Source organism: Neodiprion fabricii, chromosome 2 (genome assembly GCF_021155785.1).
Source record: "Neodiprion fabricii isolate iyNeoFabr1 chromosome 2, iyNeoFabr1.1, whole genome shotgun sequence".
Classification (NCBI taxonomy): domain Eukaryota; kingdom Metazoa; phylum Arthropoda; class Insecta; order Hymenoptera; family Diprionidae; genus Neodiprion; species Neodiprion fabricii.
In genome coordinates, this window is record NC_060240.1 from 13,823,701 (window position 1) to 13,851,420 (window position 27,720).

General features: G+C 37.5%; 3 protein-coding genes across 7 annotated transcripts in view; 2 read left to right on the forward strand and 1 right to left on the reverse strand.

Annotated features, from left to right (window-relative positions):
* The first annotated feature begins 485 nt into the window (after positions 1-485).
* Positions 486-7,287, forward strand: LOC124174930 (survival of motor neuron-related-splicing factor 30). Of its 2 annotated transcripts, XM_046554586.1 has the most exons (6): positions 487-672; positions 950-1,173; positions 1,408-1,557; positions 2,859-3,009; positions 6,202-6,369; positions 6,842-7,287. In XM_046554586.1, the coding sequence occupies exons 1-5, from the start codon at positions 634-636 to the stop codon at positions 6,343-6,345; spliced, it is 708 nt and encodes a 235-aa protein (XP_046410542.1). In that variant the 5' UTR covers positions 487-633; the 3' UTR covers positions 6,346-6,369; positions 6,842-7,287. The 2 variants fall into 2 exon arrangements, with proteins under 2 accessions (XP_046410540.1, XP_046410542.1); XM_046554584.1 differs by having other exon boundaries at positions 486-672; positions 6,202-7,287.
* Positions 7,288-9,774: 2,487 nt separating this feature from the next.
* The window catches only part of LOC124176744 (regulator of G-protein signaling 7), a 28,900-nt gene continuing 10,954 nt past the window's right edge, over positions 9,775-27,720 (forward strand). For all 4 annotated transcript variants that reach the window (XR_006869451.1, XM_046558383.1, XM_046558381.1 and 1 more), the window contains exons 1-2: positions 9,775-10,508; positions 27,190-27,503. Coding sequence is in view for 3 of the 4 variants with exons in the window: in XM_046558383.1 (XP_046414339.1) it covers positions 27,213-27,503 (291 nt within the window). In the remaining variant the exon portion in view is untranslated. The remainder of the gene's footprint in view (positions 10,509-27,189; positions 27,504-27,720) is intronic.
* On the reverse strand, positions 18,881-21,452 carry LOC124176745. Its single transcript, XM_046558384.1, has 3 exons — positions 21,072-21,452; positions 20,392-20,508; positions 18,881-20,279 (listed from the first exon to the last, which is right to left on the reverse strand). Exons 1-3 carry the CDS (start codon positions 21,293-21,295, stop codon positions 20,168-20,170), a joined length of 453 nt encoding a protein of 150 aa, XP_046414340.1. The 5' UTR covers positions 21,296-21,452; the 3' UTR covers positions 18,881-20,167.

Sequence of the window (27,720 nt, forward strand, 5' to 3'; positions counted from 1 at the left end):
TTTTTTTAATTTTGCAAGTTCAGTTAATATTAAAAAAAAAACATCATATCGGCATGGATATCGGCACCCTTACGAATTTTCAAGTTAGAGGGTGGCAATTTTTTCCCAAATATCAGCATTTTCGTACGTAAATTTCTGCAAATCTCAAAAAGAGTCAACGGGGTCCGTGTACGTTCTAATTTATCAAGTGGAAATTCAAATATACCGCCATTAGTGGCTGCCGATGACGTCATAAGTCTGGGGCATTCTCACATCGACCCTTCCTACTTCTTCCTAACCAGCTTTATCAATGGATTCATACAAGTATAGGTATGAACCCGCCGTTAACTTAAAATACCTCAAATCGCAATTACGCTGTACGCAACTCATCCAACACACTGAAATGTAATCGAAGGCATCTGATTGACAGTGCGCATGCGCAACGATCACGTGACATGATTCGTCCATTTTGTTTCAATTCCAGCTCGTTCCGCTGTTCACGCTATCAGACTTAAATGCAAATAGAACTGGAATATGGTTCTCCAGCCATCTTGTAACTAACAAGTTATGTCTTTTATCTGTATCGTGGACTAGAAAGGTTTAACAACAGTTGGATCGTTTAATTGGTGATTTGTTAAAACGCTGTACTTCATCATGGATGATTTACAGAATTATAAGCTTCAACTGCAACAGGTTAGTTTCTATTCTCATGGCTAATATCTATGTATATAAAATCATCACTGTTTCTAACCTTACTTCTTATTCCGAATACGCTGAGTTAACCCCAAGAAATAGGCCAACGATATGTTTATAACCTGAAAATATTCAGATAATAATCGGTTTTTCCTTCGTTATTGACCTGGTAGATTACAAACGGATTACAAAACCGTTCTTTCTTACAATCTCGCTCCTTACCTACATACTTATGCTGAATCTGCAATTATATTTATGAATTTTGATAATATTTTAGGTTGAAGCCGCACTGACCACAGACCCAAACAATGAAGAATTGTTGAAACTGAAGATAGACTTAGAGGAAGTCATAGAGTTGACTCATGATCTGGTACGATCGCAGCAACAAGAAAAACGGCAGGCAAATGGAATGGATGCGAAGGATCCGATCCTCCTAGCTGTCTTAGCAAACAAATGGAAAATTGGAGATCAGTGCATGGCTCCGTGGAGCGAAGATGGCAAGTAAGTCACTGATCCAAAGTTTGTTTACTTAGTACTGTATATTGAGTTTTGGAGGACTGTAAGTATCGTCTTACAGTTAGACATGTTTGAAAAATTCTCAAAGATAAACATGTTATTTTTCATGGAATATATTATTTGACATATTCTCTTCATTACCAATTGACATCTGGATCTTTTTCCGTACCCGATGAAACTTAAAATATATTTCTATAGAAAGAATTGATTACTTTACAGATATTATGAAGCAACAATAGACACAATCAGTGAAGATGGTACAGTCAACGTTACTTTCAATGAATACAAAAATACCGATGTCACTATGCTTGACCAACTTAAGTCTGTTGCTAAAAGGCCAGCTTCGGACTGGGCAGATCAAAAGTCGAAGTGAGTAACACATTCTTCTACTATCTTACAATTTTTAAACATTTAAAATGGCATTGTTTCCTAAAGATGTAACTTTATAAATTATCCATCAAGTTTTAACCAGTAATACTTATTCTTAGTTATGAATACAAGCCAATACGGATAGATATGCTGTCTAATAGTTAGATAATCATATTATTACTCTAATATTTTACATACTTTTGTTGAATGCATTTGTGATACCTAATACGCACTGATACCCAACTTTTATCCCATTCCTCTTGAATCCTGATAAAAATTGCTGTAACAATACTCCGGACATCCACAATCCCCAATGTCAATTACCCCATTGTTGGTCATTTGATGTGCTGTGCTATTAACCTTTTTTACTGGAGCCCAGAAGAAGGTAAAATTATTCAAGACTATAGCCCTTTATTACTGATTATTGTACATAGTTACGATCGGTCTATCACGATTTGAAAACTTGGTAAATGTTTGGTTTTAATCTCTCATAATGGATATGTGCAATTTTTCTGTTAGTTCATCTTGATTACCAGTCTAAGCATAATCTAACGAATATTTCACCTATATTGAAATTATTGTTATCAAAGCTATAGACTTATTATAATAGTTGAATTATGATTACTCTATAATAAACTAAGCAGGGAATCTTATTAGGATGCTATAAAAAAAATACTTATTAAATATCAGAGCAATATGAGTATGTTTGATTGTTTACCCAAAGAGGCAACAAAATGTTACCTTACATGAATTGGAATTACATGCTAATAACTATTATATTAATCACTGCAGTAATAGTGTTTATTTGCGGAAGTTAAGACCGAAGTGTAAAATTCCCATACAAAGAACAGTTTTGAAACTCAATCAAGATTTATTTGAAACATGCACAATTAATGCTAGCATGAGTGAAAAATGCAGTTAATACATGGGATTGGTTTATAACTTGGTTCAATGAGTATGTTAAAAATTGCTGAATAAGTTCCTGCCCGATTCGATACCCTGCTGACTCCTACCATCTTCGATTTCCTTTTTCAATCAATACGTGATCTTTTAAAAAAAATGTGGGAATAGTGACAATCGGTGGAGACAGCATTTCAACTGGACTCATTTCTAGTTCAGGGATTGTTCTGTTATATTTGGTTTTTAAAAATGAACTCTGCCCCAAATGTGCAAAAAGAATCAAATGCTCTTGTTCGCTATTCAATTAAAATCAATATGAATATACGTATTTAGAGCATCCTAATAAGTATCTCTTCTTTTTAGTAAATGTCTACGTGGATGATAGGTTTTTTATTTTGCAGGAAGATGCAAGCAGCAGCGATCGCTGGTTCAGATCCTAACAAGCAACGCGAGTATTTGAAGAAGAAAAAGCAAAAGAAGCTTCAAAGGTTCAAGGAGCTCGAGGAGGAGCGTGAATCGGAGAAAAACAAGTGGCTGGCTTTCACAACTAAGGTACGAATAATGAATATGCTATAACTATGTCGTTCAAGTAAGTAGATTTGTTGGTTGAAAATTCAGACTTTTGTTAATTTTATCACAATATAGTTGTGTCGAGTATGTATCAAATAACTGTATGTATATTGCTACACAGATATCTTTAAAAATACCAAAATGGAAAATACTGGAATTATAAAAAAAATCCTACAATACAAAAATAATAAATATTTATCGTGATCAAGAAATGGCAATATTGAATTGACTACTACAAAAAAATTCAGTTTTAGTGACTTTGTACAAAATAGTCTTCTACATAAAATTGGCCATCGTAGATTGCAATCGAACGGATCTACTCGATTTTCAAATATTGTGTAGCGAGTCGAAGTGAAGCATCGACATCTGTAACTGCCTCTACTCGTAATTCAAGCATTTTTAATTTTACGATTTTTTAAGAGATCTTCGTACCATTGTGAACATTAAAATTTGATATAAATTGCATGCGTGTGTATTGCCTAATGAAATTACCTAAATAGTATCGATTTTCGACCAATCAGTCTCTTTAATTACCAATGAAACAAAAAGTTTGCACACCAGGGAATACATTCTTTCTGTTTCATTTGATTCCTGCAACCACTGTTCAGACATTAATTGTTATTGTATTGACAAGTTGTCAAACACTTTTATAGACCCTCGTTACATTCGTAATTGTGCTACTGTCAGGGTGGCCACACACCTGGAAAATCTGAAAAACCTGAAAATATCAGTTTTCTATCATAGGTATTAGAAATGATTGTTTGAAGTGACAAATTTACTTTTTTACGTCCAGAAAAAAACTTGGCTTAAATTGACATTTTTGTACATTATATTTTTCTCCAATTCGAATTGAATTCGAACTGAATACAGAGTTAATAACCTGCACGATTTAGGTTCTAGTAAGTTACTAGAAGTGGAAAAACGTCAGGGAAAACTGGGTATTAGATCTTAGAAAACGTGGAAATATCATGGAATTTTTTTCTCAAAAATTTGTGGCCAGCCTGACTACTGCTGAAGTTCAACCCCAATTGTATTGTCACCACTAATCACACTACGGATATGTATGAAATCTTTTTCGTGTATCAGTTTTGCATTATCGCTCTATTCTCTCTAGGCATGTAAAAATTAATTTTCGTACACAATTTGCTACCACGCGACGTGAAAATCACCGCTACGCTTATCTTCACAGAAATTATCGCTTGTGAAGAAATATCGTCAGTCTGCTTCCGCACACGTAGCGTATTTCAATATTTCCGGACTTACAAATTATTAAACTTCGTACCATATAATATACTACAATATTCAATACGGTTAAAGTTGATATGAACGACTTACAATCGAACCTCGATTAAACGCGGGCGCAGAATTTATCCCTTCCGGGCTCAATTTCACGAGGCGAACCTTTGTTTACTTACATACACTTTTTTTCTCGTTCCGTGTGCACGAGCGCGTTTCAATGCGATGCAAAGTGTCGACAACCGCCCGCGCTTCACTCCGCACGCCCCAAAAGGTAAACAAACCAGCCGAACTGTTCGTTTATTATACGTGGTTACTTTCAATTTGTACCTCCTCGAGCTTCTCGCCCACGTTCAATTACGTACTTACTTCAGCTATTTGTCATCAAGAGTGTTTTAAAAATCTTTTTTAAGATAAGGAGATTTCCTAATCGCTTTCGACGTTGTTGTATATGTCTCCAAGTACCGAAGTCAACGTATCTTAGACGCAAAACAGGGCTTAACAGCCCAAGTCTACACGCAATTCGAAACGAAAACATTCCAATAGATTTTCATTCGACGTAGAACCAAAGAAACCTAAGAATTTACTATTACGATTTTGTAGAAGCCATGCCATTTCTCTATTTTCGCGTCTAAGGAAAATGGATTGGAATGCTTTTATTCACAATTGCGTATAGAACAGGGCTGTTAAGCCCTTTTTCGCGTTTGAGATACGTGGACTTTAATATCTGGAGATATATACGTCATCGTCAAAATCGACCAGGACACCTCTATAAGAGAACGTGTACATACCTTCAACTATGAAATTTCATCACGCTGAAGTTTGTAACGTTATTGCATTGATGCATTTTCAGAAATAGTCGTTAGTTGACAACTTTAGGATTACCTGGAATTTAGTACACCGTTAATATAACATCAAAAAATTCAGTTTTGTAAATTCAACTTCTTTGCTTATTCTAAATGTCCAAAATAGTAATTTTTGTATCAAACTTTCGATGGGTATCGTTACTAACTTCAGCCCCGTAATTTCAGGTAAATTCCAAGATACGGTTAATATGAAAGGTAATTTTATTTGCATATGTTTTGACCTAGTTTGTTGTCGTTGTTGGCATTTATTTTCCAACTTTTAGCAATTATCTCAAGTTAGTCACGAACGACGTCACAAACATTCTCATATTTTCACTAGCCATGTCACCTTGAATAAGATTGCTTTCATCTTATCGTTAAAAAGTCGGGGTCTTACATGAATATTTTTGATAAGTGTGGCCATCGACCCTTATACCCATGATATTGAAAAGTTTGAAATTTTTGTATTTTTTAACATCTAATTTTTGCAACTTACACATTTTTACTATCTTTTAGAATTAGAAAACAAAGTTCTACGTTACGCGTAACTATCACGAATATTCACACACAACACCGATTTGTTCAATTAAAAGATGACCCCGGAATCGTGACCGAGATGACGTGGTAACGAAAATATGTGAATAGTTGTAAAGACCTCTGTGATCTACTTGTGATGATTCTAAATATCGGATAATAATCGCCACACTAAGTCACAACAGATATGAATGAAAAGTTCTCTATCGCCCGTGTCTTCTTGAAAATTGCTACAAATTTCAGAGTTGCCCCTTGAAAATTGCATAGCAAACGTGTTTCGAATCGTTCGTGCTTCTCCGCTTGTCTATGAACCGCGCAGTCTCGTAATTCCCGAACAATCGAGGTACAACTTCAGTAATAATTAAGCAGGCACAACTAACGTCACCAACGGATGTCAATACTCTACACTTCAACATTTATTTTCTCACTGTAAATGCTTACTTCTATATTATTGAAATTCTAAACATATATACGTACCTTGCATTATTGGAGAAGAATAGTAATTTTTCTTAAGATGCAAATTAATCATTTCTTCGAACTCTTTGGTTTTATTTTACAGTCCAGTAAGAAAGGGGTTGTGAAGAAGAGTATATTTGCGACACCGGAAAATGTCAATGGTAGGGTAGGCATTGGAACTTGTGGAGTCAGTGGTCGTGAAATGACCAAGTTCAGCAATGGAGAAAAATGGCGCCGAGGTACATAAGTCTGTACATACGAATCACTATGTGTAAGAAAAAGTTTATACTTTTGAACTAATATTAAATGTAGTTAAGGCAAATCTCGATCAGATGTAAACTGTTCTACAAGTGTCGTGTAATAGAAGTGACTACAGCGTTTAAAAATACGGTTTAATCTTTTTATTTTTAAAAATTTTGATCGCGAAATTAATTTAAAACGCGGTTAGTTGGGTTATATCGCTTGTTTCTGCAATTTTTAGAAATGTCTCTACTACTGATATTAATTGTTCAGATATGCTATTCACCTCTGCTGTGATGAGCATGCGTAGCACTGGGACTTTTGGGAAAGTTTCGGTCTCAGATATCCGGGTTCTGCTAGTGTTAGAATTTTTTTATCCAGCGTTGTTACATCAATCGTTTTTGTACATAAATTCTAAGTAGGCAATAATAAACGCTGCGAAAAGCCTTCTTTTTAGTCTCCGTACAATTTATTCTTGTTTCTCTGTCCTTTCTCTTTGTCAGATTGGAATTTAATTGGTGAATATAAACTGATGCCTGATTTCTGTCATTCATATACTACTATTTTCCGATGAACTCCTGCCAGTCTTTGGTTGAACCTCTGACGAAATTCAGTTAAATTGGACAAAGGTGAAACTTGTACGATAAAACCAACGTCTACCATAGACATCGCGAAAATCTCAACTGTCGAGCATCCTGAAAACTTTTCGCGTCATCTCTTTTACCAATTGACAATCATTCTCTTGCTGCACTCAATTATTACCATTGCATAAATTAATTCTTGTCATTTGCTATTTCGGTTTTACTGCATGCGTAATGTAATGTTTCATGGAATCTGTATGAACGAAACGAATGAATTAAACGGAATGTCTGCGAAATATAATTTGAAGTAATCTGTATTTTAAGTTACAATTGCATATGATATGAATAAATGTATATTTGAAACTAAATTATCCACAGAATTATTTTTATTCCTTTCGTCCTCCATTTTATCAACTGCTGCATATAAATGCAAAAAAAAAATGATTCTATATATTTCCAAATTCATCCATACATCCTCAGGGTGGGTTTTCCATTTCACTTGTCACTCGATGAGAAAGAAAATGTATTGCAGAAATAATTATACCTACGGAAAAGTGAAAATCATTTTCACTTGACTTTTATGATTCCATTCCGAAGCCTTTGATAAGATTGAATTATGTTGTCGATAAGAATGTAAGCTGCATTTGCGCTTCAAGGTCTCTGTTTTATAAAATTTTCAGTATTACAAAATTTGTTTCAATCAACTTCCGCATTCAACACTATTTTTCCAAACAGTACCAACTCCGTATGAACTTATAGGAATCTATTAAGTTTCTTTCCCTCCATCACATTTCCCCCATATTATCACCAATTGCTTTTCACCTACCGAAATTAAGATTTCCCCTTCGCGGAGTACGTGCTGAATTCACATCAGAATCAATGGTAACAACGGCGATGAACCTTAATCACGGACGATGTTAAAATAACAGAATACATACGAGTCTTACAATTAGATTACGAGTCCTTTGATCGTCTGGTTATTTGTAGGCGTCATGAATGAAGAAAAAAAAATAGTACGTCATTCCATAGGTAATAATAATAAGAGACGAAAAGTGCAATATTCGTAAAAAATTTGATTTTTCTATCGAGATAGCTCGAAATCCTGACGTAATCGAAAATACGGACGACGTCTTTATATTCAACGCACCAAAATACGCCGGAAATGCAGTAACTCATTCAAGTAACAGATTCTGTGAAAAAATTTGCAGGGCTGTATAACTGACGAGAAGAGGATAGAAACTGGAAGTTCTGGCTCTATAGTTAGAACATCAAAAGGCATATTCATACTCCGCACGTTTTACGAAGAAAGTGACCTATACATACCTGACCGATTTCCTTCATTCTATTATATCTTGTTGTACGTGAAAAAAAAGAAGTGTATTTCTGTGTTCTAATTTGACGGTACGAGGGGCAAAAAACCCCCTAAAGTTTACTGCTGACAATTGTTCAGGATTTCTCGATAATTACCTCATACTTGTTGATAAAATCAATTAGATATTATTTATTATCAACAGACGGTGATAAGCGCAGTGTTTTTACCCTCGGGGCTGCATCCCTTATGTTTTTGAGGAAAACTTTAGAGGTTGTCTTTAACCACAACGATATCTTACAGATTGAAGAAAATCGGTGAGGTTCACCTCTGGTACTTTCAACGTTAGATTTTCGCATATAGATTAGATTCAGATTCGTTCAATAGTTTTTTTGCGCAAGGTAAACGCTGGACGTTAGTTTTTGCCGAATTAAAAAAAGATGCGTCATTCCATGCGACCCTTGCATTTTAATAACATATAACAATATGTACACTGAAAAAAATTTCATTTGTTAAAGTAACTAGAAAAATTCAGTAAAACAGGTGTCGTTTAAAAAACTTTTTGAATATTGTTGGAATTACGAAAAACGAGGTACGCGTAACCATTTTGCGCTATTGTCGATCCTTTTTTGGTAATTGCAACGGAAAATCAGTTTGTTCGGTTTACTGTACTTTTTTAGTTAAGTAAGGCTTTAACGTCAATTTATCGTTACACAAGCATTAAATTTTCGCAACAGTTACAAAAAACATATAGCAACAGTGATCATAACGAGATAGAATAGTAACATATACTAGATTTTCTGGCAACAGGTAGAAAACTAATTTTTATTTTGTACCTAGAACTATATTTTTCGATTGTGGTAAAAAATGAAAGTAGTTAAGGATTAAGCGGTAACCGGAACTAAAAATTCTCTCAGTGTACTTATGCCATTTTCTCCACCGAATTTTCCAAAATAACCGATATTAGTAAGTATATGGTTTGAAAGTCGTATTGGCTTTATTTTAATACAAGTAATAATGTATTCGACTTCACAGACCTTAGAAGATCAGTTTCCTTTCGCCATTCAGAACAAAAGGTACAAAAAGTCCCGATTTTACTGATACCTGCTTTCCCGTTTCTCCAACGTAAAAGAACACCGTCATTATTTTTCAAGCTAATTTAACCATCTACACGATCATATCCACCCGTGACAGTTACTGACGATTACTTTGAGAAAATTCCGCAAAGAAACTGAAACAAGCGCATGTTTGTTACATGATATTCGAATTGCGGTAACAATTGACAGGACCTGAGGCATCTCCTAAAGTCTTGATCTAAAAACCCTATACATAGGTAGAGGATTTTGTTGCCGAGCATAAGCTGTAAATATTTACAACCCGTCCAGCAAAAGAAAAGAAAAGAAAAGAAAAAATCCAACACTCGATACCAGATCCCTCAGCGTCCCCGGGTTCGCGCCCCAGGACGGCCCTGAACCAACGAAGTGCGCGCGCTCTCTTCCCCCCTCCTTAAGTTCGAAGCCACCGTCGGGCGGATTGGCTATTCGCGCGAGGACGGCCTCGCCAGGCCTTGCCGAGTGTTGCTCATCCGTCGCAGCCCGTGTTTTCCGCCTCAGTTTCCGTGCCAGTTAACCGCTGTCGTTGTCGAGCGTTGTTCATATATATATATATATATTCATCGAGTTTCCGTCGGCACTCGTAAGCACTCTATAGAGAAGAAAGGGGCAGGTTCGCGCCGAGAGACGGGGACTCATCGTCAGCCCCCAACACCGTGGGACTCGCATCGCGCGTGCAGTTTGTGTTTATTTACCAAATCAAAGGCTGGTGCAACGGGTATCGTCATCGTCGTTGTCCTCGACGACGGCGTTGGATTTCCGTTCGGGCCCCGCGAGGTTCCACCGGGAAAAAGCGGAGGGCGGCAAATCGACGGGGAACGGTTCACGGTTCAATTGACCCTGACAACGAGAGTGCGCAAAATTCTCGAGAGGTTGAGGTTGAGGAGGTCCGGGGCTCGAGGACGAGTCGGCCGGGGTCGCGAAGCCGAGGGCAAGGAGGAAGATTCATATCGCTTGGGAGGATGTAGCTCCGTTGGGAAACCCCCGACTTATCCCAACGATCTCACCTGGCGATACGAGAGCACGTACTCTCAGGAATGTTTGCTGCGACAACATGAGATCGCTCTGGATCGCTCGCCAGTTTCGCTACGGTCCACGGCTCCTTGACCATCGCTTCTTCTAACTCGCTTACTTGTCAGGGACGACGTATCTTCATCACATTGATTAGGTGAGTCGATTTAACAATGCTTGTATTGCAACGCGCATCGGCTGTTCTATGTATAACTTGCACCACCGCTTTACCGAGTTGATGTTACAGTTAGTTACGTTCTTTTAACGATACTTCATTCGAAAAAGATTACTGTTTTGTAGCTTGAGTCTGTACAGTTTGAAAAGTAACGATTTTTCATGAGATACAGGGTTGTGTTAACGGTAGGAGGTAAAACCTCGTGAAGGTATGAGGTTGAAGTTAGTAACTTTACTTTAAAATCGTTAATTGGACCCTTAGGATTTTCGGAAATTCAGGGAGTAAATAATAACAAAGAAAACATGTTCATATTTAGAAAAGTCAACTCCTTGAGAGTCTTTCGAAAATTGTACAATAACGATTTTTTTCATGATGTTAAATTACGTTAACGTTACTGACTTCGGTCTTCTGTGAAGCTCAGCATCAGGCTAGATTTCATCAAAATTTCAATATCACCCCGACGATGTGTTCTGTTCTATTATTCTTTCCCTTTAATTTTTAACCCCCCTGTCATGGAACATCATGGAAGATAACGTTCTCAGACTTCGAGTTATTCTGAATATCGAAAACATTTTACTGGTAGTGGGAACTAAGGTGGTTATCAAATCGCAATAACACGTGAAAATTTACAGAGTTCAGAAAACTTAACGTTGATGTTGGCCGGATGAAGCTTGAAAGTTCAAAGACATGTGTATTGTGTAATGTTTGAGTAAGGCGACTATAACTTCCGGATTGTAGGCAATGATTAAGGCACGGTTCTACAAACGTAGTACGCAACAAATATCTCGTACGTCGAACGAACCACGAATACTTAGTAGTTGATGATACTTTAATCATCATCATTGTCGTCCTGCACTTTACGTTTCGTATGATTCAATAAATATCGCGTAGTGGCTTTTTTTCCACTAAATGTAAGCGATATACTTTCATTTTGTGCATAACGCATCACAAGTGTTACAGGAATGGAAAATCGCGTGTTTTCCTACAAGTCGCACGCTCTAATGACCGTAAAACTTCGGAATTTTTTCCTTACTAAAAATTCTGCTGTACGGTGTGCGTACTGTATTCCGTTGTTTATACATGTTCATGTTAAATATTCAACAATTGTGTTGTTTTACACGGGAAGGTGACATTTATTACATATGTTCCATTGATAAGGATATGGTATGAAACGCCGTGTCGAATGGTCATATCAGAATTTACAAATCGTAATCATACATATGTAATGTGGTTTTGGCATCGCGCTATTGCCACTGTAGCGCCGCCAACGTTCGTCCGGTCTTTGTATCAGTTTTCAGCGGATACACGTGTTTTACTGCAGCGAATCATGAAATGTGCGTCCTTGTAGGGAAAAACGAAGGAATATGTGCTTCGAGATATTTTTTATTATCTTAGTCTCACTTTGTTGCGTTGAAAAATAGTCTTGGGTCTACTTGTTTCATCTTATCGATCGTAATCCGTAAGAATTGAAATGTTTGTACACGAGTAATAAATTGAACCTGTATTCATACTACATGGAGTAATTTAACCGAAGGAGCCAAGGATCCGTGTGTGTAGTTGCGCCTTGTCAGCACGGAACAAACCGTACACCACAATTCATCATGCTGGCTGCGTAGTCTTCGTCTCAAGCGGTAGCCTGCGGCAGCAAATGCTGTACATACATATACGAACCAAGGAACAAATACCTCGGCATTGTCGGACCTCCGGTCGGTGGGGGAGGGGTGTGGAGACCACGTGACCGATGATGCCATCCTTGCGTTTTTACGTTCCCTTCGAGCATCCTGTTACGCGAGACAATGAAGTGCAGCCTCTCTCAAGTGACACGAGATAACAACTTGATTCGTGCACTTGAAATTTCCATCGATAGAGCTTGACTTCGAGCCAGAAAACCATTGATTAAAAAAAACAGTTCAATACGATATTTAGATATGGTTTCAACGCTGTAGTACCTTCGATTAGCGAAACAGCTGGTTCAGTCACTTGTCAAATATTTATCATAGGTATATACTTAGCCATACAAGTGACGAATCGAGTCGTCATTTGAGCCGGATCGATCGGAACTTCGGGTACATATGTAAGTCTTGACTCGCCGCGATAAGTTTTGAGGCGATCCTTGCCTGAGCTGCAGGAGATTAGAAACCACCCGCCACGCTGGTCTGGCATCCCGTAATCCTCGTGCGAGAAGAAAGGCGAGCGGCGTATGTGTAATATAACTTCGTTTAACCAGATGTGTCGAGTTGTGAAGTTTGTTCCGGAACTTCTTCCCACACTTGCTCACGACGATATGAGCCAATTCCGTGCGACACGTCGAAATTACGTTTCCATTTTCTTAACGATAACTTTATCGTCTTAAGGTACCCTTTTACAGAGATAATGCTGCGAGATCTCCGCCAAGTCGCACGCTTAAGAGGATGCTGTTCCTTATCGACTAACAATGAGTAAAGAGTCATTTATTTTTACTATAATCGAAGCCCACGCAGCAATGACGTGAAAATACCGCAGTCAATGCAATTCTACATGTTGTCCAGTCAATAAAGGCCTTTGTCCTAATTTTGATACACGTTATTAAGTTTCGGGCCCCGTTGAAAGATCTATGTTTTCGACTTGGGGGGGGGCATGGTTCTCCATCTTCAATTAAAGGTACACAGAAACAGAATTGTTTTTTTTTCGAAATAATTTCTCAACGGTTGATCCAGGAAGCACCAAGCTTGCGACAAAATTATAAATTGACCTGAACATAAAGCATGGCATTTTATAATAACGTCAAATTAGCATATGTGAGCACCTTAGCTCACTTTAGATGTTGACGTGATTTCATTTGATTATATTTACCACTTGAACTATACCTCGTAGATTTTGGGTTTTATTATTCAAAGCCGCACCTTGCCGTTTATTTGTTTTTTGGTCAATATACATGCGTTTAAATGTACGTTCGGCGAGTTATTAGCGTCTATTTATACGGCTATCTTGTTTAGACGCTCAGTCAAATAAATTTTCTTTCACCGTACGTTGTGTTATACGGTTATATGTACGTACACCAGGCAAAGTTGATTCTGTTACGGGCAAATTGGTTCAGGGTGCAGTTTAGCGAGGAATACATGAAAGTCTCGGTGATGGAATCAAACTAGTTAGACGTACGTAATATAATATATTTTAATTGTGTTATAGGCGTGCCACGCCGCGTGTGTATCCGCATGTTCGTGATTTCACAATCCGGAATGTAAGGGCAGTAATGTAATAATCATGTCGCTTAATTTTTCCGTTTCACATAAGTTCAGTGAAATCTGCAGCAGAGATATTGAGTAGCTGTGTTAGTACAAATTCCCATCACTCAAATAACGTGGGAAAGTCTTGAATTTTAGCGAATGGTTGAACAGAATTCATTGGAGTGTAAAAGTACAGGAAGCAGCATGAAAGATTACCGAAAGGAAAACTGAGAGGGACCAAAAAGGGACAAAGATCGCGCAAGTCGTTGGCTAGACCTTTCCCAATACCTTGGTTATCGTGGTTGTCCACTTACTCGTTATGGTGAACATGTACCCTTCTCGGTTTAGGCATAAGGTATACATACAAGGTATACCTTATAAGGGCGCGTCCACTTGTCCCACGCATAATATCGACCGATGCTCAGGCGGCACCGAATATCCTTAGAATTCTCAGCAACGCCGGAGTGCCCCGAGGGACAAAGTTGATAGAGAGTGAAAGGGTGGATATGCCCGGTAGGACGTATTTACAGGGTTGAGGAACAGATGGTCATTTTTTGCGATATGCAATTTTTGATTTTTACGGAGTCCGAATACTTGTATAGTGACAAGGAAAGTAGCCGAAGTGTACCTCACAGATTTTCTTTATTCTGTGTCACGTTGTAGAACGTCAAACAACATCAGACACGTATTTTTCACGTACTAATTCGGCCGTTTAAGAGATAAAAAACCACCCCTCAAGTTTACCCAGCAAAAATAAAAGATACAACTCCTGAGGGTAAAAACACTACGCGTTTCTCGTTATTCGTTGGTATAGAACGTGTAACGTACGATAAAAAACTCAAGATTTTGATCCTAATACTGGGATCCAATGGTAAATCCGGAAGAAGGAATGTAAATTCCGTATCCATTCCAGAGTAGAAATGATGAAATTATTACCGAATATTGCGTTGATCTATTCGAGTATTATTCGAACTTTCATCGACGAAGCTGGATCGTTCCTGAAATCGTCTCATGCACTAAGAAAAAATTCATTTATTATAGTTACTAGAAAAATTCAGTAAAACAGGAACGTTAAAAAACTTTTTCAATATTGTTGGAATTACGAAAAACGAGGTACACGTAACCATGTTGCGCTATTGTCGATCCTTTTTTGGTAATTGCAACGCAAAATCAGTTTGTTCGGTTTACTGTACTTGTTTAGTTAAATAAGGCTTTAAAATCAATTTATTGTTGAACAAGCATTAAATTTTCGACCATTTGCGACCTCGCAGTGATTGAAAAACTGAAATTGAAAACCTCATAAATTATGAAATTTTTTTTGATAGTATTGCGATACGAGTCTAATGTTTTAAACAGTTGAATCACCGAAAATATGAAAATGATTCTTGAATATCTATACTGAGTTACTTCAAAAATCAATGCACCAGCTTAACATCTCTAGGTAACTAAAATAACAAGAACTCTCCTTTTTCCCGATTCTCATAACAATCTACATATGACGAAAAAAAAAATGTTTATTGTGAGTGGGAACGGTGTTGCAAAGTACACTGTCCGAGGTGGATTCTCACCGATTCAAGGGCATCCGTGGCGTCGGCTGTATAGGTTAAATAGATAGTAGCAGACTACACCAATGGCCTTGAATTGGCCATAATCCACCTCGAGAGGTGTGCATGATGCTCGTGCGTGTCCCGAGGTATGCACAAGAGAGGTTCCAATTTATCAAAAGCAAGTTGTCGATACTGAGAGGTTATGTTTACATCTCACATAAATTTTACAGCTATATACGATGCGTACTAGGTATATCTACGTGTATCTCATGTTATAAATAAATTTTCAAAAACGCGGTTTAAAAATCGAGATCGAAAACTTCAAGCAATTTATACGTTTGGGTGATGAAATCTTTAAATCACGATGAACGTTGACTGCACAGAGTAAATAAACTAAATTCAGGTTACAGGGTAGATGCGCCGGTAAGCTAGCCACCTGCAGTGGTCGGTCACTTACGACTTTAGGCCAAAGTAATATTGAAACTATGCCTGAGTTAACAAAAAATAAATTCGTGATTTAGAAAAACGAAGAATAATAGCTGCGTTACGTATACCATTTATGTCTAACTAAATTTTAATTCAACGTACCGTCATTATTGAATAATAGACAACATTTGCAATAAACAATGCCATCATGATTCTTGAGATCTCTATGTCCATTCTAGTTTTGTTGACCGACTACTGGGAAAATCGACAGATTTTATGAAAACCATTATAATTACATTATGCAAGATGTAATTATCAAGTACAGTACGTGAATCTTGGAGGATTTTTCCCGCTCATTCGATTGGGATCGTGGTTTCAATTCATTTTTTCTGGTTATAAATAAGTAAATTGTGAGTGGTTGAACATGACCGTACTCGAAAAGTAGCCGACTAGCCGCGCATCTACCCTACTAGTAGTTAATTTATATACGGTAATGTTCATTAATTCCCTGAGCTTCCGGCTAACTTGTTTTCGGTCCGAAACAAAACGCGAGTTCAACCCTACACGAATTATGTGACAACGATTGGCGACGCAGCTAACGTAAGAAAATGGGATGCATCGTTACGTAATTCGTATAGAATCGAAGTCGCATTTTGTTTCGTTCGGAAAACAAGTTAGCCGGAAGGTGTTATCCCTACATAGTATATGTACAGAAAATGATGTCTTTCGGAAAATAATTAAAGACTGATCAGGTATACACGATCCCTCTTTGACGAAGAATTTAACCCATACCGTCACCCTTGATGAAGGAATCCCAAGACCTACGGCACGAATATGACCTCAAAGCTATAGATCCTGTAGTTATAGTCCTCTTCAAAGGCTGGGGGCCAGAAACGCGTGACGGTTATAACCGCCTAATATTAGGCAGCAGGACCCCGCAGCGATCCATGGATACGATATTCGTCCTTCTGTCCGTTCCGCCGCTGTGTGGTTCGTGGTCAGTGTGGTCGGCCGGCAATAACGTAGAAGCCATAATCAGAAGATTTGAATTGTTGAGGATAGCAGGACGGGACAGAGAGATGGCAACAGGGCTACAGGGACAGTCGAGCGGATGGTGCGAGGGATGAGGACGAAGAGTATTGATTACCGGCGACCCTGTAGTACGTCGCAGATATACATATATCTATAAAGTAGTGTATAGAACATACTCACACTCATGTGTGCATATTTTTTCTTAGTTCTCGCGTATTTCGTATATATGCACCTTGATTTGAAAAAAATTTCTCGGAAAACTTAATTATTCATTACACAGCCCTAACAGTATCTTACACTCATCTGTAAACCGATTCAGTTTAAGAGGGCATGCATATCAGTCGAGGAAGGATTTATCTTCGTAATTTCAAATGGTATGTCACTGGAGTTTCGATGTTTCAATCTTGATTAAACAAAGGCCCGATAAGTAGATCAGAGCGGGCAAAAGCACGAATTTTTTCCCTGAATAATCTGGGTATAATTGGGTTTGATTCATTACATTTTTGTAATGCGTCAATCGTTGCAGCTTTGTTTAGTGTAATTAAAAATTTGATCAGTGACATAGGCCATTTGGTTATTTTATTAACTATTTATCAATATTTTAGTGTTATAAATCAAACCTCATTATAAACAATTTGTGGTTTTTGCAAGGGCGTTACTACAGCTTTTGTCTAGTAGCGATTTGGTGATGTGCAAACTATAATATTTACGTTGCTATTAAATATTATTTTAATGTCAATCGTTCGACTCGACACTTTTTCAATACTTAATAAACACGTGTAACCTAAAAATATACTCTTTTCACCTTTATTAAAAAAACCATAAAAAATACATATGGAAAGGAAAAAAAAATTTTTCGACCGGGCTTTCTTCGGGTAAAACCCAATGAGTTTAATTGGGCCCAACCTGTAGTAGACGAATATATCAGTGTGTCATTTAGCCATAATCTTCCAACGATGTAGGTACATACTCTCAAATTATACAGCTATTCAAACAAGATCCACTCTTTCTAATTTCATCATCGAATCACCGAAGTAACGGGAACATGGGATTCCGATCAAACTTGATCGATCTAAATTTCAAGTACATCGGTTATTAATAATTTTAATCGAAAACAAGAACGGGTAGACAGCATAAGCATTCATTGCCGGAAATTCTTTTCAATCAGTGAGGTTGAAGCTTGCAACGCTATTGTAACGATGCATGTTTAGGAAAAATCTTTACTTTGCACCATTAGGATTGTCCGAAATTCAGTAGACTATAACAAGGAAAAATATACCCGTTTTCTGAAAACCTCCTTCAAAACTTATCACTCTAAGATTGTAAAATAGTAGGTCATCTTTTCCTTAACCTCATTAATTTGAACCTTGTAAAATTTACTAATTCCTCCACGCCAAACGAAAACCACCAACAACGATCTATGGAGCCTCGGATTTAATCTTGATAGAAAATCGCGAGTCCTTCGAAATGAGCACAAGGTGATCCGACACAAGATTTTTAACACGAATATCGAAAGTCGCCCGTTGCGATATTTCGAAAAGTTTGCGTGAGCACGGTTTAAAAATCAGCGAATCTCTGAAAAGGCGAAAATGGACACCGAACAGACGCTATTTGCGTTTGTAAACTGGGAGTGCAAACAGTCACGCATATGCAAGGCCATCGGACCAAGACATGCGATTCGCAAGCGAGGTCAAACCCTTGAAACGACGCGGGTGCCACGTGCAGTACACCGGAAACGTGAAAACAACCGAGGACTTCTAAACCGTACGGGCTTAGGGCGAAAGAAATTCCTCACCAAGATTATGAGCGTTCTACCCCCTGGTTGCTTGCATTGCTCGGGACTCTGGTGGCATGGAAACGAGGAAATGTCACCCTTGACTTTTGCGAGGATAAACCCGCGAGGAAGTTATATAGCCGTGCCAATATTCACGCGGACGTGGTATGTATGTATATAGACACGGACCGGCTTCTGAATGTCAACTACGTGCGTGACGATTCGCTTTTTTTCATCACGAAAAGTTATGCTCCATTTGAAAATTGTACGCCGAGAATACTTCGCGCTTAGAGTGTCAATTCGAATTGGACTGTTTTTCGGAATGAGGTTGAAGTTAAGAATTAAAAATATAATCTGATCTACTCGCAATCAGATGTAATTTGATCTAATTAAATCCAAGTTTTCTTCTATATCCAATCTGGTCTCATCATGTATAATTTAACTACAGAATGAGTGGCTAACGGTCTAGAGCATAGCAGTTGTTTTGTCAGGACGACCAACATTTTTCAGGTTACATACATCGCGCCGACCTGTCATCTGAACTTACGACGGTTGGTCAACCTGACGAAACAATTGCTTTTGCTTTAGAATCTTAGCGCATGCGCATCGGACCATTCGACCGATTGCTGTTCACTATGTAGACCTGATTTAATCTAAATGGTTCTAACAATATGTAATACAGGAGTTTGAAATTAGTGACCACTGTGGTTATACATTGAAAATAATTCGTCCAAGTTAGTCATAGTAAAAAATCTTTTTATTGATTATTTAAAAGGTTGCGACGTTTCGATCGGCTACGGCCAATCATCTTCCGGAAATAATTATTGATGATCCTACGAGCTTAGAAGTCTAATAAAAAGATTTTTTACTATGACCAACTTCGACGAATTATTTTTAAAATATGTAATATATTGTGTGTATGTGTGTTTATATATATAAATATCTGATTATATCTAGTTCAATCTAATTAGATCAACTCATATAGATTCATTTTTTCTCGATATGAAGGTTGGCTGGAAAAACATCGATACTTTTCATTAATTTTATTACGACGTCATCGTACATTGACTATTTATTAAATTATTGTATTCGTAAGTTACGACGGTCTCTTTGAAAATGCTATAATTTTAAACATTAACATTATAAATCGTAAAGTTTTATATATAGATATAATCGACGCTTCATTTCAAATTGCTGTATAATGATTAAAAATCTGGTCAATTTTTTCAATATCCCTATACGACACCTTATTTTATTCCTTATTGATGAATACTCAATGTACGACTATCTCATGAGAAAATTAGTACAAAAAATAGCCCGATTTTTGAGCAACCATCATCTTCAAAATAATAAAACGTTGAAATAAAAATCACTATTTTACAACTTGGGGATAATTTTGGGACAGTTTAGTTTTCGAAATATGAGTTAGTAAATACCGATTTTTTCCTAAAAATTCATCCTTAGAAACTTCAACTTCTTTGGTTTGGATGCAAAAATTGGATTTTTCATACCGATAAACTTTCTAATTTATTCAAGGACAGGTTAAAAATTTTATCACCATTAAAATATTCCAATCAGTTTGCATCTGTGTGTATACAAGTATATCCACCAGTTGAGTAATCGATAAAATTTAATCGACGTTAGCAAAAATTGTGTTTATTCTTCGTCTTCGTACGCCACCATAAATTCTTCAGCTTCCTCTGCATTCGCTGAGCGGGCGTAACGTGGTCCATTCGCAGGTGGTGGTTGATAATTGATAACAACTCGCCTAAAAAACAATGTATCATTATGAGTACATACATATGTTATTTGTAGATGGCGTGAATGTATCTCTATGCGAATCTGTTGTAATCTGATATCTCCATGATAAAAAGACTCACTCTGGACTTCGCTTGCTGATGGCATGTTCAACCGTAATGTCGGTTTCCGGAACATCTTCATCGGAAGGTTGTGCGAAGTGTGAATATTCTTCAATCGGTAGAAATGCCCCAGAATGTCTGTTAAAAATTGCTCTAATCAGTTCATGCGTCGTCAGTTTAACCAAACATAGGTTGGGACACTCTTAAGGTGGTCCTTCACAATCAACCGTCAAAGAGATATCTCATTTTCGAATATGTGAAACTTGAAGTGACCAATTGTATACGTGAAAAATTTCAGAGTCGGTTGACCGACTAATAAGAAAGAAAAAAGGTTGCATGAGTTTGAAGTAGCTAGTGCTAACTCTAAAGGAGAGGGTGAAATCGATTTGGTCGTAAAATTATTTCACGTTAAGTTGTGGAAGTCAGGTACATATTCCAAACTATAAAAACTTGGAAAATCAAGATCGTCGTAAAATGCTTAATTTACGGTACAGTAGTTTTATTGTGAACCGAGACAGTTATAGTTGATAATTATAATTTTCTTAATATTCGAGTTGATTTCTCTGTGCTGAAGCTATAAACTTAACTGTTTTTCACTGTCATAAGGAACTTTCGGTCCTTACAGTCTCACGCGTCAATTTTCAGTTGCTTTATTCACTTTTTAAAAAAGAGCTGCAGCTATTCCTGCATGAAAGTCTTACCTTGTCAAATCCTTCTCCTCAATGGGATTTTCCAGAAGTCCTTCCTCATCTACAGATCGAAGATATCGAATCCTGGGATTTGGCGTCACTACACGAATCCTGTAGTCAATTCCTGGTTTTGGTGTTACGTACCGAATGGGACTCGGCGAAGCCTCAATCTGCAGAGTTCCAATGCAGGCGAAGATCGCCACAACGGCGAAAGAACTTGTCGATGAGAAATGCATATCGATCGAAGCCGTCTCGAAACTATTTTATGCTCCGTTCTCAATATCCAGGCCTATTTATACTCCGAATCCAACACGTCTTGAGGAAAAGACACGCATCGACTTCGCGGGGATTTTATCATTCTTTGTGTGTATGGTACCGAGTTGTCTTATATAAATAGATACAGCGGTGATTTCCCTCGCGTTCTTCACCGTTTCGTATAATGAATAATAATATATATGTGCTGGATACTGCGAATATGATTTATAATATATCTATATATTTTTTATCTTCGACCTGTATGATACTTTTGGTATGTATGGTTGCGAGCTGTCTTATATCGACAGATAACGTGCGGTGTGATGAATAATAATATATATATGTTCGATACTACGAATATGATCTATAATGTATATAATATATTTTTTTATCTTTAAACTGTTGTAAATCGTATTGATAATTGAGCAGAAAAACATCGTATTTCAGAATCTAACGCAACAAAACAACATCTGGTCTCAGGATTTGATTTACCAGTATCGTATCTCATCTCAAATCAAATTTTGTTATGAAAAATTATCCGAGGTAGCGCCATAACTTGGGATACTTAATTTTTGAAACGATGCCGATACTTGCTAATTCATAAAATGCAATTAATATTCAATTATACGTTAACATAAGATGCAATTATTATTATTTTCCATATTATATCTTAATTTGGTTCAAAATCGCCGATTAATAATTATTAATAACTGACTATATTCAAGTAGACGTCATAAACATTGAAGCTAAAAATTTATCGGAATCTGATTCAAGTACTCATAAATCACGCGTATAAAGTTTTTTAAACGAAAGCGTAACTTTACGTTGAAGTGATTTCTGAGATAAAATTTTTTCGAATCTAACTGAGGTATAATGTTAAACCAAATTCTGAGATACGATGTTTTTTAATCAAATTCTGAGGAACGATGTTCTTTCAAACGAACAAGATTCGATGTTTTTTTCTGCTCAGCTATCGATATTCCCTTAATTATATCTATACTGTTACATGAAAATATAGTAAATAAAATTCAACGGTTGCAGAAAGCCAAGGCAAAAAATATTCTGCACCTATAATTCGGACATAGGGAATGAATTACATTTCGACGCGCGAGAGGCGAAGATTACAATGGTTTCAAAAATTTTACAGAATATTGGAGCCTACTCCAGATTACCTATAAAAACTTCGAAATCTTGTCAAGATTTTCTAAAGTAAAAGGAAAATGTATCAACGTCATGTAAATCGTAGATTGTCAATTGTTTTATTATTCGTACACAGTTGATTTTCGCCCCTATAGAGAAATATTGGGGGGTCTCACTTATGCACCATTTGTTAAAAGCTCGAGCATTCATGTTCTCACCGAATATACTAGCAGTGTGGAGCCGACTTTACATATTTGTTTTATATCCAGGAAGTACGAAACACGTGCCAGAATCTGGCTCGTAAAATTGGGATGAATTATAACACGTGCTGGACATCACCACGGAGAATGCTACCTCACACAAAAATATACAACTCATCGTCGGAAAGTTGAGCCTCATGCATACCAGAATAACATCTTCATGTATCGACGAGACTGTGGCAAGGTTCAGCTGGTGGAAGAAATTAAAATAAAACAGGAACAAGGCAGAAGCTTTATGGAATCGAAGTTCGTAAGGGTATTATAACGATGCATTTTTAGAAGAAAAATCGTCATTTCGAACTTCTGGATGATTTTAATTTCGCTAAACCATAATAAAGCAAAACGTGCTCATATTTTGAAAACTCAACTCCCGGCAGTCATTCTAGCATGACGAAATAGTGAATATTTAAGTGTTTTAAAAAAATTTTAGAGTGTTTCAAAGAAACCGACTTTTTTTCTATCGAAGAACATTGAAAAATCTTCCGAGTGTCCCTCAAAAATGACCTCAGTAAAATACGAGCCCTTAATATTGATATTTAGAGGTGGCGATTCTCAATTTTTTATTTCCCATTTAAATAACATGGGAAAACATTTTTTTAACATTTAGAATTTTATTGCTCGAAAACGAATCAGTGTGAAGATATACACAAAACATATTCTTGTAGGAAATTTTACGCTCTACAAAAAAGGTCTGAATAGAGATTTGCGTAAGGTAAGTCGTTTCGGAGTTATCAGGCCTCAAACATCGAACCGTTTGAAATAATGATGTTATTAATAAATATTCACTATTTCGTCACGTCAAACTTACTCAGAATAAAAATGAGATACACAATTTCAATTACGTTAAGCTGGTGTAATGCGTGGATATTTGGCCGTCTACAGTCAGGTTAGAAAGTTATCGGATTAGACTGGTTGTAGAAAAGAAAATCCTTTTGTATTTCATCTTACGGACCTTGTAGGGAAAAGACCAATATAACTAAGCGCCTAGTACAATCTCTAGTGCAGGAAATCACCTCATGAAAACAAAATAATTATTATCCTGTTAAAAAGATTGCCCGATACTCTTGCCTTTGCCCAATCACGATCGGTAAAATATAAATTTTACCAAAGGAGTTTAAGGTTACATATTCATGAACGCTTGCAGAGTCTGAATAACCAAGATCTTACTGGTTCATAAATACAGAAACCGTGTATACCTTGGCTCACCTGCGCGTGAGTTATACTGGTACGTGAATGATTAATATGCACGTGAGCCGCTCTCTACACAGGTAAACATACTACAGCTATGTCAAATTTACCCGTAATGAGAAACTGAAGAATTCGATATACCGAGAGAAAATGGTATAATTTACAATTATCAAATTGAACCTCCGACTGCGCATGCGCCAGTTCTGCCGTATTTACACGTAGGTTAGCCCACCTCAATCAGCCCCAACTGTCCAACACGGCTTACGGAGGTTTTGCAGGTAATGCAAAATTTCAGGGTTAGGCAGATTTGAAATTCCCGATGTGATACTTTGGAAAGGCTTGAGAAATTTGTATTGTTAACTCTCTGATGTCTCATTACTGCTACGACTTATCGTGTCAGCATCATTTCAGTTTGCCACATAACGCAGGAGAGTTTGACATTTAATGCCCGTTTTGAGTAGGTTGGCTACTCTGTCTTGCGGACGAAAATGTTTTCGGGGCACGATCTCGCCGACCAATAAGTTCAATTATTTTTCACATGCGCAGTCACACACTTCGCGAAATGGGAACCGTTAATGTTAGTAACTCTTACAAAAGTCTAATCTTAGGTTCATAATATGCCTCAAAATGCTTTAATCGTATTTACCGAGGCAATCATTAACCTAATAATAAGTAAAAAGGAATATTCGGTAACGAAATCATAATGCTTTCCTGGAACGTTGAAATTTCGTATTTTTTATAAGCGCGGAGCGAAAAACATGCAACTGTCTACTGCAACTAAACGCAGTACTCTGCGGTGGCACCCGCGAGAGGACATTTTTGTCGAACATTCACGAAGACACCCAAGGACCGTTTGCACAAAACGAACATTGGAAAAGTCAATTTTGACACCGCTCTCATTAACCGCAGGCATCGACTTACCCCACGTTCCCCTACTACATTAAGTAGGTTTACTTATTGTTAGTAAGTAAGACGATGATAATAATTGATACTTCAATCACATAAATTTATATTTTATTACGTCTTTCATAGGAGTAAGAAACAAAAACCGATTGTGGGGAAAATTAATCGAGTCAGTCAATTAGTCGAGTTTTAAAAATAATCGATTTTACTGGATTAATCGGGAAACAATAATCGATTACTTTTGGTCATTCTTAACGGCTATGTTACCCTTTTTCTCAAAGAACATGCCTTCTCACTTGCTGATGTGCTACAAACGATGAACGTCGAATTCAAATGTTGAAATTTGTTTAGGTCATGGTACTTGCGAAAAAAGAATATTTTCAGTTCAAGTAGGTGCGTTGCAAATTTTTTTCAATTGCTATGGCATTCGGTTGCACGTAATTTTATCGGAAAAAAAATTTCCCCGTGTTCGTTCAATCGCAGCAAGAAGAGGTGGCGGTATATCGAACGTGCGAGGAAAGACCCTCGATCGTTACATCCGCTATTGCGGTTAAATATAGACATTTAGCTATAGACTATCACGTTGAAAATATTATTCACGATATATTGGTTGTGTCTTTGTCACAAAAATCATGTCAGCGAGACTTTCACTGTTACCTGATCGTGCCATTTTTTCAATTTACATTCATGTATGCTTTTTTGTCACACATGGAAATAAGATCGAACGTAATTCTATGTATGATTTACCCAGTCTATTTCAATTATCAGCTGCTGATGCATTATGTTCGAATTTGCGAATAATCAGGATTGGTATTATTCGTTACGGTAATTACAAGCAAATAAATCACCGTGTATTTCTAGAGTAATTCATACATACAGTGAAACTTTTGATTTTCTTTACAATTTTCCGAGTGTGAAATCATTTTGTATTGAAATATGCTTTGCGAAACGACGATAGAATAGCAGACCCGACAATTGAGTAAAGAAAAAACACGATTAAGTATTTTTATTTGAAGACGAACATATCACAAACTCGCAATATATTTGAAAGGAAAATATAGGATCATTGTTTGAAATTCAACCGTGCTTTCGATTGAAAACTATCGCTCAATCCTAGGAACCCAACGACCAATCTGAAACTTCGGACGTAAAAGCGGCACCAGTAGGGTTGAAATTCAAATACCCCGATACGCCTAAAATCGCTTTGATACTGGCAATAGCGTGCAAATAGGTAGATATAGGGGAGTGTTCAAAGTCGGCGCGTATGAAAGGTGAAACCCGCGGTCTTCTCGTGTTGCCGGCAGCTACCGGCTCTCCCTGCCTAATATTACGGTCTCGTTATACCCTCAGCCACCTCTTCGTGGGTCCTGTCATCCAGTGTTGGTCGGCTGCTCTCTTTTCATCCCTCGACGCTGTAAAGACTCGGCGGGGATTGTGCGCTTGAAGTTTTTAAGTAGAGTTTGCCACAGCAGCACTCGCACAGTCAGGGCTGCTTGAAAATAAAACAGCCCGGGGTTTTCAGCTCGAGTTTTATACCGAAAAGGAAAAGTCGCCCAATGGGACAGACCGATTTCAACGAAAATTTCTTCACACAATTTCGAGCCAAAATAAGGCGACCAGCGTTTCGACCTTTCACTGAATGGGCATTTGCTGGCGAGAAAAAAAATGTTGAAAACTTGTTTTCGATGTCTTCTGAAAATTTTCTCAAAACATTCTGACCATTTTTAACCACTCGCTACTTTTTACGAAGAAAAAAGAATAAGATAAGTTATTATAATCACCCCGAAAATGAAAAGTTGAGTTTTCATTACATCTCAATGCTTCAAAATCCAGAGAATAACCTCCAACCATTTTCGAATGGACGCTTGGTGCACGCGTGTGTGTGCTTGTGTGATCAATTTGTTGTCCGATGTTATCTGGATATCAAATCAACGGATTCCGATGATTTTGATCTCAATCGACGCGGCTTTACTTAACTTGAAACTGATTAGATTTTGGATTTGCTCGGTTCAGTAGTTTTCGGGTTATTCGATTAATATAAAAAAAATTGACGTCTAGAGGGTGGATCAACAGATTTTCATGATTGTGGTCTCAATCGATGGAACTCTTCTTTGCTTAGAGATGACTAGCTTTCAGATTTTATCGATCATACAGTTTTCGAGTTATTGAAATAATACATTTCTGAAAAAAATTTTTAAATTTATTTAACGATGTTCTATGGTATACCGAAATACATCTCAGCGGGAAGTTCTCAGGCTGGTCAAATCAACCACTTATTTGAACTGTTACCTCGTATTTTCCAAACATTTTACACTAAATTTAACCTAGATATGCAACGAATGATTTAAAAAATCTATTTTTTTTTTCTCCTCAATCTGGATTAGATCTGGCTGCATGTGATACGCTGATGTCGTGTGTTACAGGAGGGCGATGGTGCTCCTCCCTTAGCGTGGATATGGTAACGATGAGCTCCGACAAGCTGGGGTGCCGGCGAAAGCCGGCGGAGAACAACACCGCGAAGGGAGGCACAGAGCAGCCAGGTGGTCGAGGACGCAGTGACGTCACTCACAGGAAACAACATTCCTCCGATCAGTCCGCCAACGCCTCCGGAGAAACGGCTCCAGCCACCGGGGGGGTTCAAAAATCCACGACACCATCCTGGCCCGTTGACACGCCCAACTACCTCGTCTATCAGAAAGTAATACTGGTTTAACTCAGCAATTCATCAACTTTTTTTTGTTTCATTTTATGCAATCTGCTCCGGTTTGGCGTTTTTAATTCATCCGCACGCACGCTCAAATCAAGGGCAATCTTACCAACTCAAATCGTCACTATGCCGCTAGGGAGTTTTATTATTCCCGCTACAAAGCTCCAGACTCTTCAGCGTTCTTTATGCTTGAATGGTCTACTGATTA